Here is a 14,997-nt window from a genome sequence, read left to right as displayed (position 1 = left end):
CCCGTGTTCATTTTCTCATCAACCAGCACCCCCAAGTCCTTCTCCTCAGGGCTGCTCTGAATCTCTTCTCTGCCCAACCTGTAGCTGTGCCTGGGATTGCTCTGAACCAGGTGTAGGACCTTGCACTTGGCATGGTTAAACCTCATGAGGTTGGCATCAGCCCACCTCACAAGTGTGTCAAGGTCCCTCTGGATGGCATTCCTTCCCTCCAGGGTATCAACCAAACCACACAGCTTGGTGTCAGCGGCAAACTTGCTGAGGGCGCACTCAATCCCACTGTCCGTGTCAGCTACAAAGATGTTGAGCAAGACCGGTCCCAACACCGATCCCTGAGGGACAGCACTTGTTACTGGTCTCCAGCTGGACATTAAGCCATTGACCACAACTGTTTGTGTGCGGCCATCCAGCCGGTTCTTTATCCACTGAGTGGTCCATCCATCAAATTGATGTCTCTCCAATTTAGAGACAAGGATGTCGTTTGGGACAGTGTCGAGCGCTTTGCACAAGTCCAGGTAGATGACATCAACTGCTCTACCCCTGTCCATCAGTTCTGTAGCCCCATCATAGAAGGCCACCAAGTTGGTCAGGCAGGATTTCCCCTTGGTGAAGCCATGCTGGCTGTCACCAAGCACCTTGTTGTTTTTCATGTGCCTTAGCATGCCTTCCAGGAGAATCTGCTCCAAGATTTTGCCAGGCCCAGAGGTGAGACTGACTCGCCTGTAATTCCCTGGGTCATCCATTTTCCCCTTCTTGAAAATGGGGGTTATATTTCCCTTTTTCCCGTCGTTGGGAACTTCACCTGACTGCCCTGATTTCTCAAATATGATGGCCAGTGGCTTAGCAACTTCATTCGCCAGCTCCTTCAGGACCCACGGATGGATCTCATCAGGTCCCATGGACTTGTGCACGTTCAGGTTCTTAAGATAATCTCAAACCAGATCCTCTCCTACAGTGGGCCCAAGGTCTTCATTCTCACAGTCCCTGCGTCTGCCTTCCAAGACTTAGGTGGTGCGGTCAGAGCATTTGCCAGTGAAGACTGAGGCAAAGAAGTCATTAAGAACCTCAGTCTTCTCCAAATCCAGGGTAGCCAGTTCTCCTAATAGCTTCCTGAAGGGACCCATGTTGTCCCTAGTCTGTCTTTTATTTGCAGTGTAACTGTAGAATCCCTTCCTGTTATCCTTAACATCCCTAGCCTTAGCTTTCCTAACCTGGTTCCTAGCTTACCCTGGTCCCTCAGGTCCATTCTCCACAATCTTTCACTAGCTAGTTCTAAGTCCATCTCTGGGAGCTACTTGCTTTGAGCACCTTTTGTGTGCTGCACCTGTGAACACGGAAGTTTGGTCTTACATTCCAAACAAGCTATTTTAAACATAAAGCTGTGAGACTGTAAATGATGCAATGCATCATCATCATCATCATCTTGTGTTTTGCTGGATATTCCCAAACTTTTAGTTCTGTCTGAAGCACTAGTTTTCACTAGGCATTTTCAGGCTGCTTCCAAGCCATGATGACTCTGTGTTCAGCAAGTGTTCAGAAAGCATTGATCTTCAAAAGTGCACACCGGGAAATCTGATGGTAGCATCACATTATTCGTTCTGTGCAAGTACTTCAGTTTTCCATGCATGCTGATTTATTTGCACAATTTCAGGTTTGGTTCTCTCTTTTCTCTCCAGGAAGTATGGAAAGTAAATTGCCTCCATTGCGTCTTTCCTGTCCTTTGAAATGTTTGTCACAAACTGCAGTTTCAGGGCATCTCAGCTGATCGTAGATGGGAAGACTCTATTTTTGAAGACAATGTTATATGTATTTTTATATATAATATATAACATACTTGATCTCTAGATCTTGTAGGACATATACGACGGTATGTGTTTGATGCAGCAAGCCTGACAGGTTGAATTCATTAAAGATACCCTCAGTCCTCTTCTTTATACTCTGTCCTTTTTAGCCATCTCTTGCAACCATAAAGTCCCCAAGACTCACAGCTTTTCCTCTATTTCCCTTGTGCTCATGTAGCTGATGTAACTTTAACTGCTTGCTTCTTCCACTTGAAGGTATAACTGAGGTAGTGTTTTCACTTAGGATCTTGAATAATGATCTATTTTAATGATCTCCCTATTAATCTAGGTAGAAATGCATGCTGGTTGATACTCTGCTCAAACTATCACCAACTTTTTTGTTGTGCAAATAAGTTTCACTTGAGGGAGTAAGCATTTCCCTCTTCTAGGGTGGTGGAGGTATCTTCAAGCAAAGCCTTCTTTTTCAGAGCATACCAGTAGCAGATTTGTAGCTGGACAATTAAATGTAATCACACTCTGGGGCTTCTCTGTCCTTACAAATCAAATGTTTTGCAGGCATCAATGAGAAAATCCTGTGATTATGAAGGGCTAACTAGATAGGTTCAGATGATGGTCTAATGTGAATAAGCTTCCCTGTCTGCTATGTAAGTTGAGAAATTCTTGGGGCTTTGTCTGTACTTGAAACGTACTACTCGAGACTTTGAAATCCAGGCATAATCAATGCTTACAACCTTACAACAGTGGACACTTGATTGTTTGTGTATGTATTAGTGGGTTTTCCTCAATTTTCAAGTGGAATTAATCTAAATCTTCATTGCTGACCTATAAGAGTGTCTTGTGCTGGGCTGCCAGCTTGTGACTTGGGAGACCTGGGTTACCTTCCTTGCTTTCTGTCCCAAACTGGGCCATCTAGGCAAAATTCTTACCTACCTGGGTCTTAGTTGTGTACAGACAATGGGGATAACAGTGTATTTTTCTGGAACACTGTAAAACATATGAGAGTGTGAAAGATGCTTAGTTGCATATGCATAATATATCTTAAATTTGTCAGTGTTATTTTAAGCTATCAACTTCCAAAGCTTGTCTGTTGATATTTAATCTGAAGCAGCTAGCTCAAAATGTCTTCATTCTAATATAACATGATTTTTGATGAAAGGGAGTTTTTATTGTAATATTTAATAAACATTTATTTAATATTTAAATTACTCTTCAGAAGTCTGAAGATTGGTCTGAAAGTGCTGATGTTAACTTGAGCATTTTTCTTTGCTAGCTTTTTGAGAGCCTTTGTAAAAGAGATGGCATCAATTCAAAAGGCAGATTGTCATGTGAGGGTTTTTTTTCTCCCCGCAGGTTGATTCTGCTAATGCTGGAAGAGTGTTGGCTTCAGATGCAGCTGTTTTCTTGAAGAAGTCTGGATTGACAGATTTGGTACTTGGAAAGGTATTTAATGGCAATCATGTAATTATCTTGTCTCTTGCTTCAGTTAGTAACCTGCGTAAATTAAAATGCTTAGTGCTACTAAAAGGATATGTGATTTTTCCCTAATGTGTTTTCAGTTGTGCTGTCTAATAGTCTCCAACTTCATTATCCTTCCTTGTTCTACTATGTATGTAGGTGGTGGTGGAAAATAAAACTACTTAAATGTGTCACAACAAGTAAGTGCTATCATGAAAGTCAAGACCTGAACTTTGATCCAAGAATGTATTGTTAAATGGACTGGGAAGTTGCCAGCTTCCTCTCAGTGCTGTGGAACACTTGTGTTTATTGTTTTTATGTTTTAGATTTGGGACCTAGCTGATACTGATGGCAAAGGTATCCTGAACAAACAGGTATGATTATTTATATGATGTATGAAGTTACTCTAACCATTAGCAAGCCTTGAAAGAAGATAAAACAAGTTTTCTAACTGATTTTTTCAGATTTTTCTGATTGTATCTAGATATGTTCGTCCTATTTCAGTGTAAGCTACAAGAAGTTAAGCAGCCTTCAGCTGCCTCATCAGTTTTTCTTCAAGTCATAAAATGAACTTCTGTGTAGCTGTGTAGTACAACATGATGAGAAGTTATTTAAGGGTTAATGTACTGCATTTACTACAAAGGTGACTTTCTTCTTAGCCTCAGAAGAAATTTAACACAGTTTCAAAACTCTTTGTCTAATTTTGGTGGACTTGACATCAGTATGTTCTGTTTGGAGCTGGTTCTTCCAAAGCTGTAATGGTGAACGGCATGGCAATCACACTGGAATATCAATGCTACTGGAAAGCTCTAATGTACACTGATGTTTGCTTTGAGGTATAGTTACTTTAATAACAGCCTGTGGAGAGTGAGTTGCTTCATTCCATGGTAGGAAAAGGAGGAGAGGAGCTGGAAACATCTACCAAACATTTTTTTTTCCCAGATTTCCTTTGATTGCTTTTTCTCATGTGCTCTATCTTTGTCTTCCTTGTCCATCAACTGCCACCTTTGGGATCAACTCAGTTCCTCCAAGATGAGCAGATGAACTTTAAATTTCCACTGCTCTGCCGTAGAACTGCTGAGTTCTAAAAACTGACTACACTAGCCAGGAAGCTACTAAATCCTTGGAGCTAGGAAGTACAAACTTTGCCTCACTGGACGAATTCAGTAGTTGCTGACTGCTGCTTTCTGTCACTTTCTGATCTCCTTTGAACCCGTTTGCAACACTTTGTATATATAGCAATACTAGAGAAACTCTTTAATTCTTCTGAAATTTGAGTATTTTCATATAATAAATCCTTTCAAATTTCATTTCTCCTGTAGGAATTTTTTGTGGCTTTACGACTTGTAGCATGTGCACAGAATGGATTGGATGTTTCCCTGAGTAGTCTTAATTTGCCTGTTCCTCCACCAAGATTTGTAAGATTTCTTTTTTAATTGAACATACCAACTCATTAATAAGAGCTGCTTTTAAGTGAACAATTGGGAAGGTTTGGTAAAAATACCAAACACTTCTGACAGTGATGTTGTAGGGCAATAGGGCCCTACACCAGGGGACAGTTAAGCTATGTGGAATAAGGTGCTATATGTTCTAGTGGGGATTTGCATATAAAGTTGTGTATAATTTGAATATATATATGGCATTTGTCCTATTAGTGGACAGAAACATGTTAAATTTCTTACTCTGAATTTTGGTATCCTTAATTAAGGTATGAATGATTAAAATGCAGCTCTGTGAAGGAGCACCTTCTCAAATATGGGAGTGGTTTTCCAAGGTCAGAAAGATGTCTTTTTTAATGTGTTTGGTTTTTTTCCTGTTTCTCCTTAGACTGATACCAGTAGTCCTTTGCTACTCAGTGGAACAACACCAAGTGATGTACCATGGGCTGTTAAGGTAAACTAGAGATCGGGCTGCTACCTAGATCTGTGATGCGGTTTGCGAGAAAACATAAGTCTAAGAAAAATATAATGCTGCTTGTAGCTATAATTGGTAAAGTATGATAAATTACCATTTGTGTCAAATCTGTAATTAGGCCAGCAGACCTAATTTGATAAAAACACTTGACCCTTGGGAAACCTCTTCACGTTTAGAAATTTTGCGGGAAAAAAGGGAATACTTATTTGAAGCCATGCAAATAACAGAAGAATAAATCTCACTGGGTTTTAGATGAGTCTCTAGCTGATTCAGAAATAATACGTGTTTCATACCGTCTTTTAGGCATCAGGAAGTGCAATGTTATGTGTGTTTCCCACCAACTAAAGCAAAAAGTTAATACTTTTGAATGAACAGCTGCTTCTTAGGCTATGAGTGTGACTGTTACCATGAGTAATATTTTTCTTCTGCCCCTCAGCTGGAAGACAAAGCCAAGTATGATGCTATTTTTGACAGCCTAAATCCTGTGAATGGACTGTTGTCAGGTGACAAAGTGAAGCCTGTACTCCTTAATTCAAAACTGCCTGTGGATATTTTGGGACGAGTAAGACCACCTTCCTATTAATTGTTATTTCACAAATAGTAACTGTACTGCATTCAGCAATATCAGTTTTTCAAATGGAAGATTTGTACTAATGAGCCTAACTATTACAAATACTCTCTTGTGGAGTGGCCACACATGTGTAACTACTAAACTGTAAAAAGTATATAAAATATGCTTTTGATACTTTGATAGATTGCCTCTTACTACAGTTTATCAGTTGTGTGTACCCTTTAACACTTGGTTTAGGGCAGCGTGCCCTTAGCGCGCTCTGTCTCCAGCTTAAGTATCTCTCTTCTTTTGTGTGGTCTATGTGAATGTATGTTGCTCAGTGAAAACTTACGCTGTTCATCTTAATAGAACTTAAGATATTGTGGAGAGAGACTGTCCACATTTGGTTTTAATGAGGTTTTAAATAGGAAACTGCTGCAGTTCAGACAATCATCCCTATATTCTGCTTTTTCTTGGTAGGTGTGGGAATTGAGTGATATTGACCGTGATGGAATGTTGGATCGAGATGAGTTTGCAGTTGTAAGTATCTTTTTCCTGTTGGGGTTTTGAAAGCCTAATGACAGTGGTTTACAATAGATGTGTTGTATATTAATTTTTGACTGTTTGTGTGGTTCATTTATTGCCTTTATTCAGAGACCTTAATCAAATTTTAGTACTATTTAATGTTTCTGTCAGTTCGAATGTCTGTCAATACACAGCAATAATTTCCTTTGTGGGCTAAATGAGCCATTAAGAACCTGTGATCTGTGTCCCATGTGAGACTGTTTTCACTGAGAAGGTCTTACCTTCACCTTCAGTGTTTACGTAAAAAGAAAATTAATACCTGTTTAATTGCCAAGAATTGATGTTACGGGCAACATCAAAACTTTGCTTTGTTTCTTCATAATATAAATGTGATTAATTTACGTTTTCCTGCTGTCATGTATGTGTTTGAGAAAGGATTAAAGTGTAAAAATTGTCTTGCTTGAATATTGTTCTAGTCATTTTTGGGCTTCTTTATGCTCCTGTCTCTTTTGAAACCAAGTCCTTTAAGAGCCTAGTAGTTAATTGTCACTATATTTGATTTCCTGTGTTTATGTTGTAATTCTTCAGATTTCTAGCTTTGAGATCAGAGGATTGATATGCTCTGGGGAAACTTTTGAGATACAATACTTTAAAGGTTATCAATTTAATTTATAATATCTTTAAAATGCAGTTCTAAATATTGAACAACAGTCATAATACCATCATATAGTGTGTATATATATATGTGTATATATATATATATAGTACTACTATATATACCAAATTTACCACTACAATAAAAGAATAGACGCTAAGTAGAGTGATTCCTGGAGAAATGGTAAATACATTAAAATTAAGTGTACGAGGTGTTTTCTCAAATAAAATTCCACAAGTGGTGGTAAAAGCTTGGTAATATTTAGGTAAACTTTAGTGTTCCAAAATATGTTGAGCTGCATTTGCTAAGCACTGAGCCTCAAAAGAAAGTAGTAATGAAAAACACAGGTCAGAAGGCAAGAAGCTGCAATTCAGTTGAGGGGGGCTTGTAAAGGAGAAACATAATGAAAATAATGCTACAGAGTTATTTCTTTTTTTTTTAATCTATATATATATATATGTTTCTTATATATTTACATACACACACCTTGTTTTCTCTTTAGGCCATGTTTTTGGTGTACTGTGCTTTGGAGAAAGAACCAGTGCCAATGTCCTTGCCTGCAGCTTTGGTGCCACCATCAAAGAGAAAACCTATTAGTGTTCCAGGAACAATGCCATTAATTCCATCTTCCACATCTACCAAAGAGTCTCATCAGTCCTTGCCACCTGTAGGCATTTTGGCTGCCAAAACACCATTAACACAGGTATAGTCTGAAGTTAGGTGGGGTTAGATGACTTCTGCTCTTATACTGTGCATTGGAGACTGCCTGTATGAAGAATCTTGACACAGGTTTTTAGTTTCCTTCTTGCCTGGTTGTTGAATTTTAAGAGGCAGATGAGAAGACCACGTGGTATGAAATTTATCTTCTTCTGCATTTTCTGGATGTCTTCAGATAGAAACAGTTGGGTAAAAGAGCATTATTTAGTAAGGAATTTAAAGATACTTTCCAAATAAATTATTTCAAGGTGTCAAGCTCACCCCCAAGTTATAATATTAAGAAAATGGTTTAAAAATGTAGTATTGGTACATACATGCAGAACACAAATCTCTGGCTGAAAACCGACTTGAATATGGGCAAGGTTTTAAAGCCAGTTGTGGCAGGCACCTCTGTGCAGTTGTGTGTGCATGCATGCATGCAGTTTGAAGAGGACATTATTGAAAGAGGAAAAGGTAAGTACAAGCAGTGGGAAAAAGAAACAAAAGGTCTGGCATATCCACCTAAACACATGAGATTTGGTATTTGTTCTGAATGTGATTATTAATAAGTTTGATGCCTCCCACCCCACTGAGCATCTTATTTAATCCTGGTTTGTTTAGAGTCCAGAATATGGAAAGAGGTCTTTCCAGATAGATAGTAACTTGTTCTATTCAGTATAAGAAAAACTTGAAAAGGTGGTCTAAGTTAAGAACTGTAGTACATAATGCATAAGGTGCTGCTTGGACATTTGGGTAACCGATAACAAACTGGAGGTGCCAGGGTTTTCATCTGGCAATTTACTTGACTGATTGTAAGTCTTTCTGTATGTATTACAAAGCAGTGCCATTCTAGGTGAGTGTCTCAATGTGTGTTTTGTGTACAGCACCATTTGGGATTCATCTGTTGAATGTCCTTGTATGCTGAAACTAATTAGCATTCATAAGCATGCACTTGAAGCCACTTTCACTCAAAACCAAGCCAAACATCTTTATGATAGCTTAGTGTTTGGAAAAATTGCTGAAGTAAGAGAAGTGTTTTTAATTCCCATCTTTACCTTGATTGGAGGCAAATTCTACAGTTTAGAATGTGCCAACTATTAAAAGCCTGGGCTTGAGCAGACCAGCTGTCTAAAGCTGTCCAGCTGTGTAAAGAGAAATAAAATTGATAGAGCCAGACAGTAAGCAGGACTGTGACTGAGCACAGTGATGAGGGCACAACCCCATGCTGGGAGGAGATCTGGGCTTTAGGTAGTGCTTTTAATGCACAGGCAAAGAGGCAGAGAAATACCAGCCAGACTAGGTGCTTCACTCACTAGGTGCTTCTGCTTTTGGACTTGATTGTGGATCTCTGATTTGGAGGATAAGGCTGGTTCATGAACTAGGCACCGATAGCACTTTCTAAATCTGTGTTGTAGTCCTTGATTTACATAACCCTGAAAGGAACTATGTGAAAAGAGACCTGCCTGTATCTCAGGATTGTGGGTTTGATTTCTTTTTTTCCCCTCATATCCCCACCCCCTTCAGTGGGTTGTGTCGCCTGCAGACAAAATTAAGTATGATGAGATCTTTCTGAAAACTGACAAGGACATGGATGGGTTTGTGTCGGGTGTGGAAGCCAGAGAACTATTCTTGAAGACAGGACTGCCTTCTGCTCTTCTTGCACAGATCTGGTAGGTTTTTTTCCCCGTGACAGCTGTTTAGATGATGGCATGGTTCTCGCTCCTTCCTAGCACTTAAAGAAAAGTGCTATGTTGACATTTCTGGGAAGTGTAACTTGGGGTTTTTTATATAATAGCATGGCCTCTGTATAAGCAGTGGTTATTTAATTGATTCTACTTTAGGACAGAAATGGGGGGAAAATGAGTTTATGCTATTCATCCTGTCTTAGAGGAGGAGGTAAAGCGCCTGAACACAGATTGTTACAAACAAATACTGCAGTTGAGCTTGTGTATTTAAGACATCGTAGTGTTGCTGTGTATCTAAACATTGATACTGTCCATATACTGGTAACGAGAATTACCTGTATAAAATTCTTAGCATGTAAAACTTACTGCCTGTCTCAGTCTACAACTTACTCATCTGTCATTGCAGATAGCAGTGACACACTGCTATTTTAATTCTTTCCCCACTATAAGCTGTCATGGGGCACTCTGATAGGAAAAGTGTTTTTTTTTTCTCTTTCCAAGGTATGGTTAACACAGTCTCTAATTTAGGAGAATTTAGGTAGACTTATATTGGCTGTGGAAAGTTTGTAGTTCTTTAACTTAGAAGGCACCTCAGTTACAGGTACTCGGGTGGTGTTATTGACTTACGGCTCTGATTCTGCCTTTCACCAGATCAGAACTTAACTGTAACAGAGCTGTGGACCTTAGCATACAAAGAGAAAAAGTGGCTGTGTATGTTTGAATAATGTTTCCTATTTATTACCATGCCGTACTTTTATATTGCATCATTTTAGAAGTGATATACACCAGTAATTTTGACATTTTTAAATGACAAGTGCAATAAACAAGGTTGTACCTGCAGAAATGAGGGTTTGATTTATTTAATGTGCATCTCTGTACAGGGATCTCTGTGACATGAAGGACTGTGGAAAGCTGTCAAAGGAACAGTTTGCTTTGGCTTTCTATTTAATTAATCAGAAGTTAACAAAGGGTATTGATCCACCTCAGGCTCTGACTCCAGAGATGATCCCGCCTTCAGACAGGGGTGTCAGTTTACAGAAGGTAAGGATGGGTTTGGCATTTTTAGCGTTGATCTCAAACAAAGAATGTTAATTTAAAAGCACCTCAAATACTGGCTTATCTTAAATTTATCATAGTATCAGGAGCAAAACAAGTCTTGGGTGCAAAGACTTGACAAAAAACTGTTCCGTCCATGTTTCAAATTGGAGCTGTCATTTATTATGCCTGCCAACCAAGCGGAGAGACCTTATGTTGGGAAAGCATTAATTTCTTTTTTGAAAGAATAATCCTTCTACTGCCTATCTAAAGAAATTTTAGGTTGCATCTGAAATAACACTCCCAAGTTCAGTGTTTTTCTCCTAATGTGTTTATGGTTACTTCATATTGATCTTTTTGAAGAAGCCTGGAAACAATGTGAACTAAATAAAGTCTAGAACTATGTAGTTAAAGTTTAAAAAGTAAATGCTCCACACTTTAAACGTCCTCATAGTCTGTTGACTGCCATCTACCTTAATCCAGCAGTAGATTGTACCTCAAGCAGTTCAAGCTGTATTTATCAGAATGGTAGAGCTCATCACGAATTCTTACCTGTTTTACACATCATGAAGTCTGATGTGAGTTACCTTTTCTTGGTTGTGCAAAACATTGCCCTAATTCTACAGCTTTCTTAAACAGAATGAAAAATTCGTACCTGGAAAAAAGATGAAACTCAAAATTTGGCACTCCTTTTGAGTTTCTGTAGTTGGTTTCTAATTCCTTTTTACATTCTGTTTTTAAAAAGTAATTGCTTTATTTGCAACTCTACTAATCTTTTTTGTATGTTTGCTTTCCTTTCTATGTCTCTTTTCTAGTTTGGACTGTTTTTTCCATTCTGCACCACTCTGCTTTTCATCCTTATTATTCTGTCAGTTTGTTAACTCTGCTTTCTCAAGGTTAGAGAATCTTTGCTTTTCTAATATTTACTGTCTGTTGGTTTAATGATGAACATCCTTCTAAGACTCTTACATATTCATTGCAATAGCACAGCACTTCTCCGAAGTGTCACAGTACCTTGCAATCTCGAATTATTGCTGATTTCCAGTGTTGTTCATCTGGCAGAACTCCAAGGTTCTTCCTTGGACCCAGACCTCTGTGTCTGTTACCTTTTGGTAATACTTGCTGCTTATCCTAATGCTGCATCTTACCCTGTTGAAATGACAGAGCAGTAGGCCAATGTAATAATTTGCAGTTGTCATTTACTGATTATATTACAGAAAATATAGCAATTAGAACATTTTAGAAGAGATCAGTGTTGGTTACTGCTCTTCTATGTGTGTGAATTGTTTCAATAGAACTCTCAAAGATATTAGTATGCTGTTTTGGGGTTTTTTTTTTGCATAAATGATAAGAGTATGAATATTGTGAAAGAAGGTAAGTTAGCTTTTAGTTAGCTTTGTAAATCCTCACCAAGAATTTATTTTACTAGATTGAGCTGAACCTTCAGCTTAGTTTGAGCTTTTCAAAAGAGATGTTGTCTTGTTGATATGAAATAACCTGTTTGTCCAAGATTATTGTTCGAGAATTGAGCTCAAAGGATAAAAGCAATAGACAGAAATAGGCTTTTTGCTGGTTTTCGTGAAGTGGCATGGCTTACACTGGGGCGACAAGACCCAGACTTACCCCCAAAACCCCGCCTTAGGCTTCATTTTCTGAATTGACCAATATACAGGTAGTAGCAGGCATATCAGTAAGTATAATGGCAAACCATTACGTTTTTAAGATAGAGAATATTAACTTGTGACCCTTCTTGCTAGATATTCAGAATGCATATGTATGTATATTGCTGTTATCTAATGTTTGGTTTCCTTAGAGAATTTTATGACCGTGGTAGTGTAACATCTATTTCAAGTTTGAGGCCTGAATGCGATCCATCATGGGATACAGCAGCAGTCTAGTACTTGTTGCTGTGTTTCTTTACTTAGAACTCTTTGAGGTTGCGAAATTGTACTTGCATTACCAGCCATAAAACTTAAACTTACATGCAGATTCCTCTTAAAGAATTTTGACAGGGATTCACTTTTATTGCTGTTTTGAGTTTGAAGACTCAAACCGTTGTTTGCATGCATGTTGCAGTGTAGTAGATGGCAGCAAATAGCTCTAACTTACGTCTTTGTTAACTTGAAATTGAAGCTAAAAATGGCTTTTATGTTCTTCCCTCACACCAGTTCTCCTGAAAAATTGCAAATAAGACTGAACTACATCTTGTTCAAGCTTGACACTGGCGTCAGTGTGCAGAATAACTGATGAGAGGAGGAGGCCTGGAAAGAATTTGAACTTGTAACTAATAGCTCCATGTTCTCCTTCTGTCTCTTTGCTAGGAGAAGTAAAATCTTTCTCACTAGAGCACCATGAGTAGCTCCGCAAACCTCTTGTGTAATTCCTTTAGAACAGATCTGAACGTCATAGTCATTTGAGAAGCTGCATGCTAACCAGTTTAAGAATAGCTGTATGGCTTTTTTTATTCTCAGTTCATGATATTTGTTCTAGTAAAAGATGCATGAATAACCTATAGTTCTGCTGAATACTACTTTCTGCCAGTGTGCTCAGATTTACTGTTTAGGTCTTTTCATGGCTTGTGTTTGCTCTTTGGTTTTTCTCCAGAGTATAAGCTTTAATAAATACATGGTTAATAATAGGTTGATTTATCTTTAGAGAAACTTTGGCATTTAAAACCTTTGGTGTTATTTTGGGAGTATCACTGCCTTTTTTTAATTATATGTATATATTTTTCTCTGAGCTTTGTGTTTGTCCTGGATGACTTTATTCCACTTCCACTTGAAGGAAGTGATGTATTTATAGAAGGTAGTTACAGTGACTATGGCTTCCTAAACATGTTCTTGCTGTGATGAGGCATAGTAGAATAATTACAGTATTTGCTAATTGTGACTTGTTGTTCTCTAGTCTATTTTTGAGCCAAATAATTTGTATTATAGTAATTGTCTTACAAAGAGACTAAGTGAATGGGAACTCGTGGGCATAACTTGGCTTTGTTTTACCAAAGTTGCATTCAGTACACTGAAGGTTCACATTAAACTAGCTCAAAAGCACTACAAAGTATCTATACTCTGCAACAGGAGGATCACCAAGGTGAAGAAATATGCAAGTACTAAACAAACCAAACCACTCTTAAATGAATGCTAGGAAGCCAGATAAATGTTAATTTTAGAATTCATTTAGTTGTTAATTTTAGAGCTAGATTAATTTGTTTGTATGATCAGGTGGTCCTGTGCTTTGTGGAAGGTGACTTCAAGAGATTACAGGAGAGAAACTCTGTTTGAATTACTAGATATATTGGATGTATGTTGTGTTCTGTTAATATAGCATCTGGACTGACTGTGCTTTTGTTTGAACCAAGTGTGAAGATTTGAGATACAATGCTACCAACCATTGTTATAAGAGGATAGCTCATACTGTCACGAAAAAGTGAATTTAATATAGTTGTTGGACAGCATAAACTATAAACTAACAGTATGTATTTTTTATCTTTCAGAGTACTCAAGGAACAAATCTGGTAGCAGATTTTTCTGCAATTAAAGAACTTGACACGTTAAACAATGAAATAGTAGACCTGCAGAGGTAGGTAAAGAAGGAATAGGCATAGTTGCCTTAGATTCAGTTGTGCTACTTACTGGGTTTGTTGTTTTGTTTGGGTTTGTTGTTCTTTTTAAAACAAGTTCAATGCATAAGAGAAACCCAGGTGGCAATAGTCTGCTTTGCTAAAAATAAATGGTTAGCATGTCTCTAATGCTGTTTTAACACTTCTACTTCTTGCTCACTCCGATGGGTGCATTTAATAACAGCAAGACTGTGAAAGGTCTATCCATGGTGCCTTCTGGGTATTTGTCCTATCCAGAGATGGAAATAGATTGTTTCCCATCCTGAGATAGAAACGTTCTTTCTTGCTTAGCTTTACTGGCAGATGAGAATGGATCTTTAGGATGCTGGAATCATGATGTGAATTGGTATTAGTTGTCTTTGATTTGTAGAGAGAATTCTGAGGACTCTTTTCTAGTGGCAGTAGGAAAATGAGATGGGAAAGGTCAAGTATGTAGGGTAGAGAGTTGGAAGGTGACAGTTTGTATATGGGCCTCTGTAGGAATTTGGTGGTGGTGAAGATGGACATGCTTCTGTTCAGTAAATTCAACTGATGCACTGAGAAGAATTGTTTTACTTTGAGGTCTGCAGACCTTTGGGTTCCAGTAATTATTTCTAATCTAATTAAGATAATGACTTCAGGTGACTACAAAAATCAAACTCATACATGTATTGTGTATATATGTATAGTCTCCAGACTTAGCAGATATTTTTCTTTGGTTTTGGGTGGCTTTTTTTGTTTCTGATACTATCATGTATCTACCAAAAATTCTATTAAGAACAGTTAATTCTGCTATTTTTTAAGTGAGGGTGCTTTGTGTTGATGGAATCTGCCTGTCATCTTCATGTCACTTGCAGGAATGATTTAATTTGGCAGTGTGTCAAAGCACAGTCTGCTTCCTAAATACATAAATGTTTTTTCACTTCAGCTGCTTGTTCTCCCTCTTATTACTCCCACTGCCTCCTCACTTCTCCCTGCTATGCTTTCCTCAGCTGTTCTTTAGGCTATATTAATTCCAGTTTTGGATTCTGACATTTATTAACATGAAATGTGATTTGCTATCATGTATGTTTGCTGTTGGCATC

The 14,997-nt window shown here is 38.1% G+C and overlaps 1 protein-coding gene across 2 annotated transcripts in view; it reads left to right on the top strand.

Moving 5' to 3' along the window:
* Positions 1–14,997, top strand: part of EPS15 (epidermal growth factor receptor pathway substrate 15) — a 56,268-nt gene that overhangs the window by 11,814 nt on the left and 29,457 nt on the right. For both annotated transcript variants that reach the window (XM_062623193.1, XM_062623192.1), the window contains exons 3-12: positions 3,150–3,239; positions 3,581–3,628; positions 4,577–4,672; positions 5,082–5,147; positions 5,605–5,730; positions 6,199–6,258; positions 7,401–7,601; positions 9,119–9,264; positions 10,161–10,320; positions 13,808–13,893. In XM_062623193.1, coding sequence (XP_062479177.1) covers positions 3,150–3,239; positions 3,581–3,628; positions 4,577–4,672; positions 5,082–5,147; positions 5,605–5,730; positions 6,199–6,258; positions 7,401–7,601; positions 9,119–9,264; positions 10,161–10,320; positions 13,808–13,893 — 1,079 coding nt within the window. The remainder of the gene's footprint in view (positions 1–3,149; positions 3,240–3,580; positions 3,629–4,576; positions 4,673–5,081; positions 5,148–5,604; positions 5,731–6,198; positions 6,259–7,400; positions 7,602–9,118; positions 9,265–10,160; positions 10,321–13,807; positions 13,894–14,997) is intronic.

The sequence above is a fragment of the Pezoporus occidentalis genome, unplaced genomic scaffold, assembly GCF_034315485.1.
Source record: "Pezoporus occidentalis ecotype Australia unplaced genomic scaffold, CSIRO_AGI_Poc_V1 ctg25, whole genome shotgun sequence".
Taxonomy (NCBI): Eukaryota; Metazoa; Chordata; class Aves; order Psittaciformes; family Psittacidae; genus Pezoporus; species Pezoporus occidentalis.
This window is presented reverse-complemented; position numbering and strand designations above follow the sequence as displayed.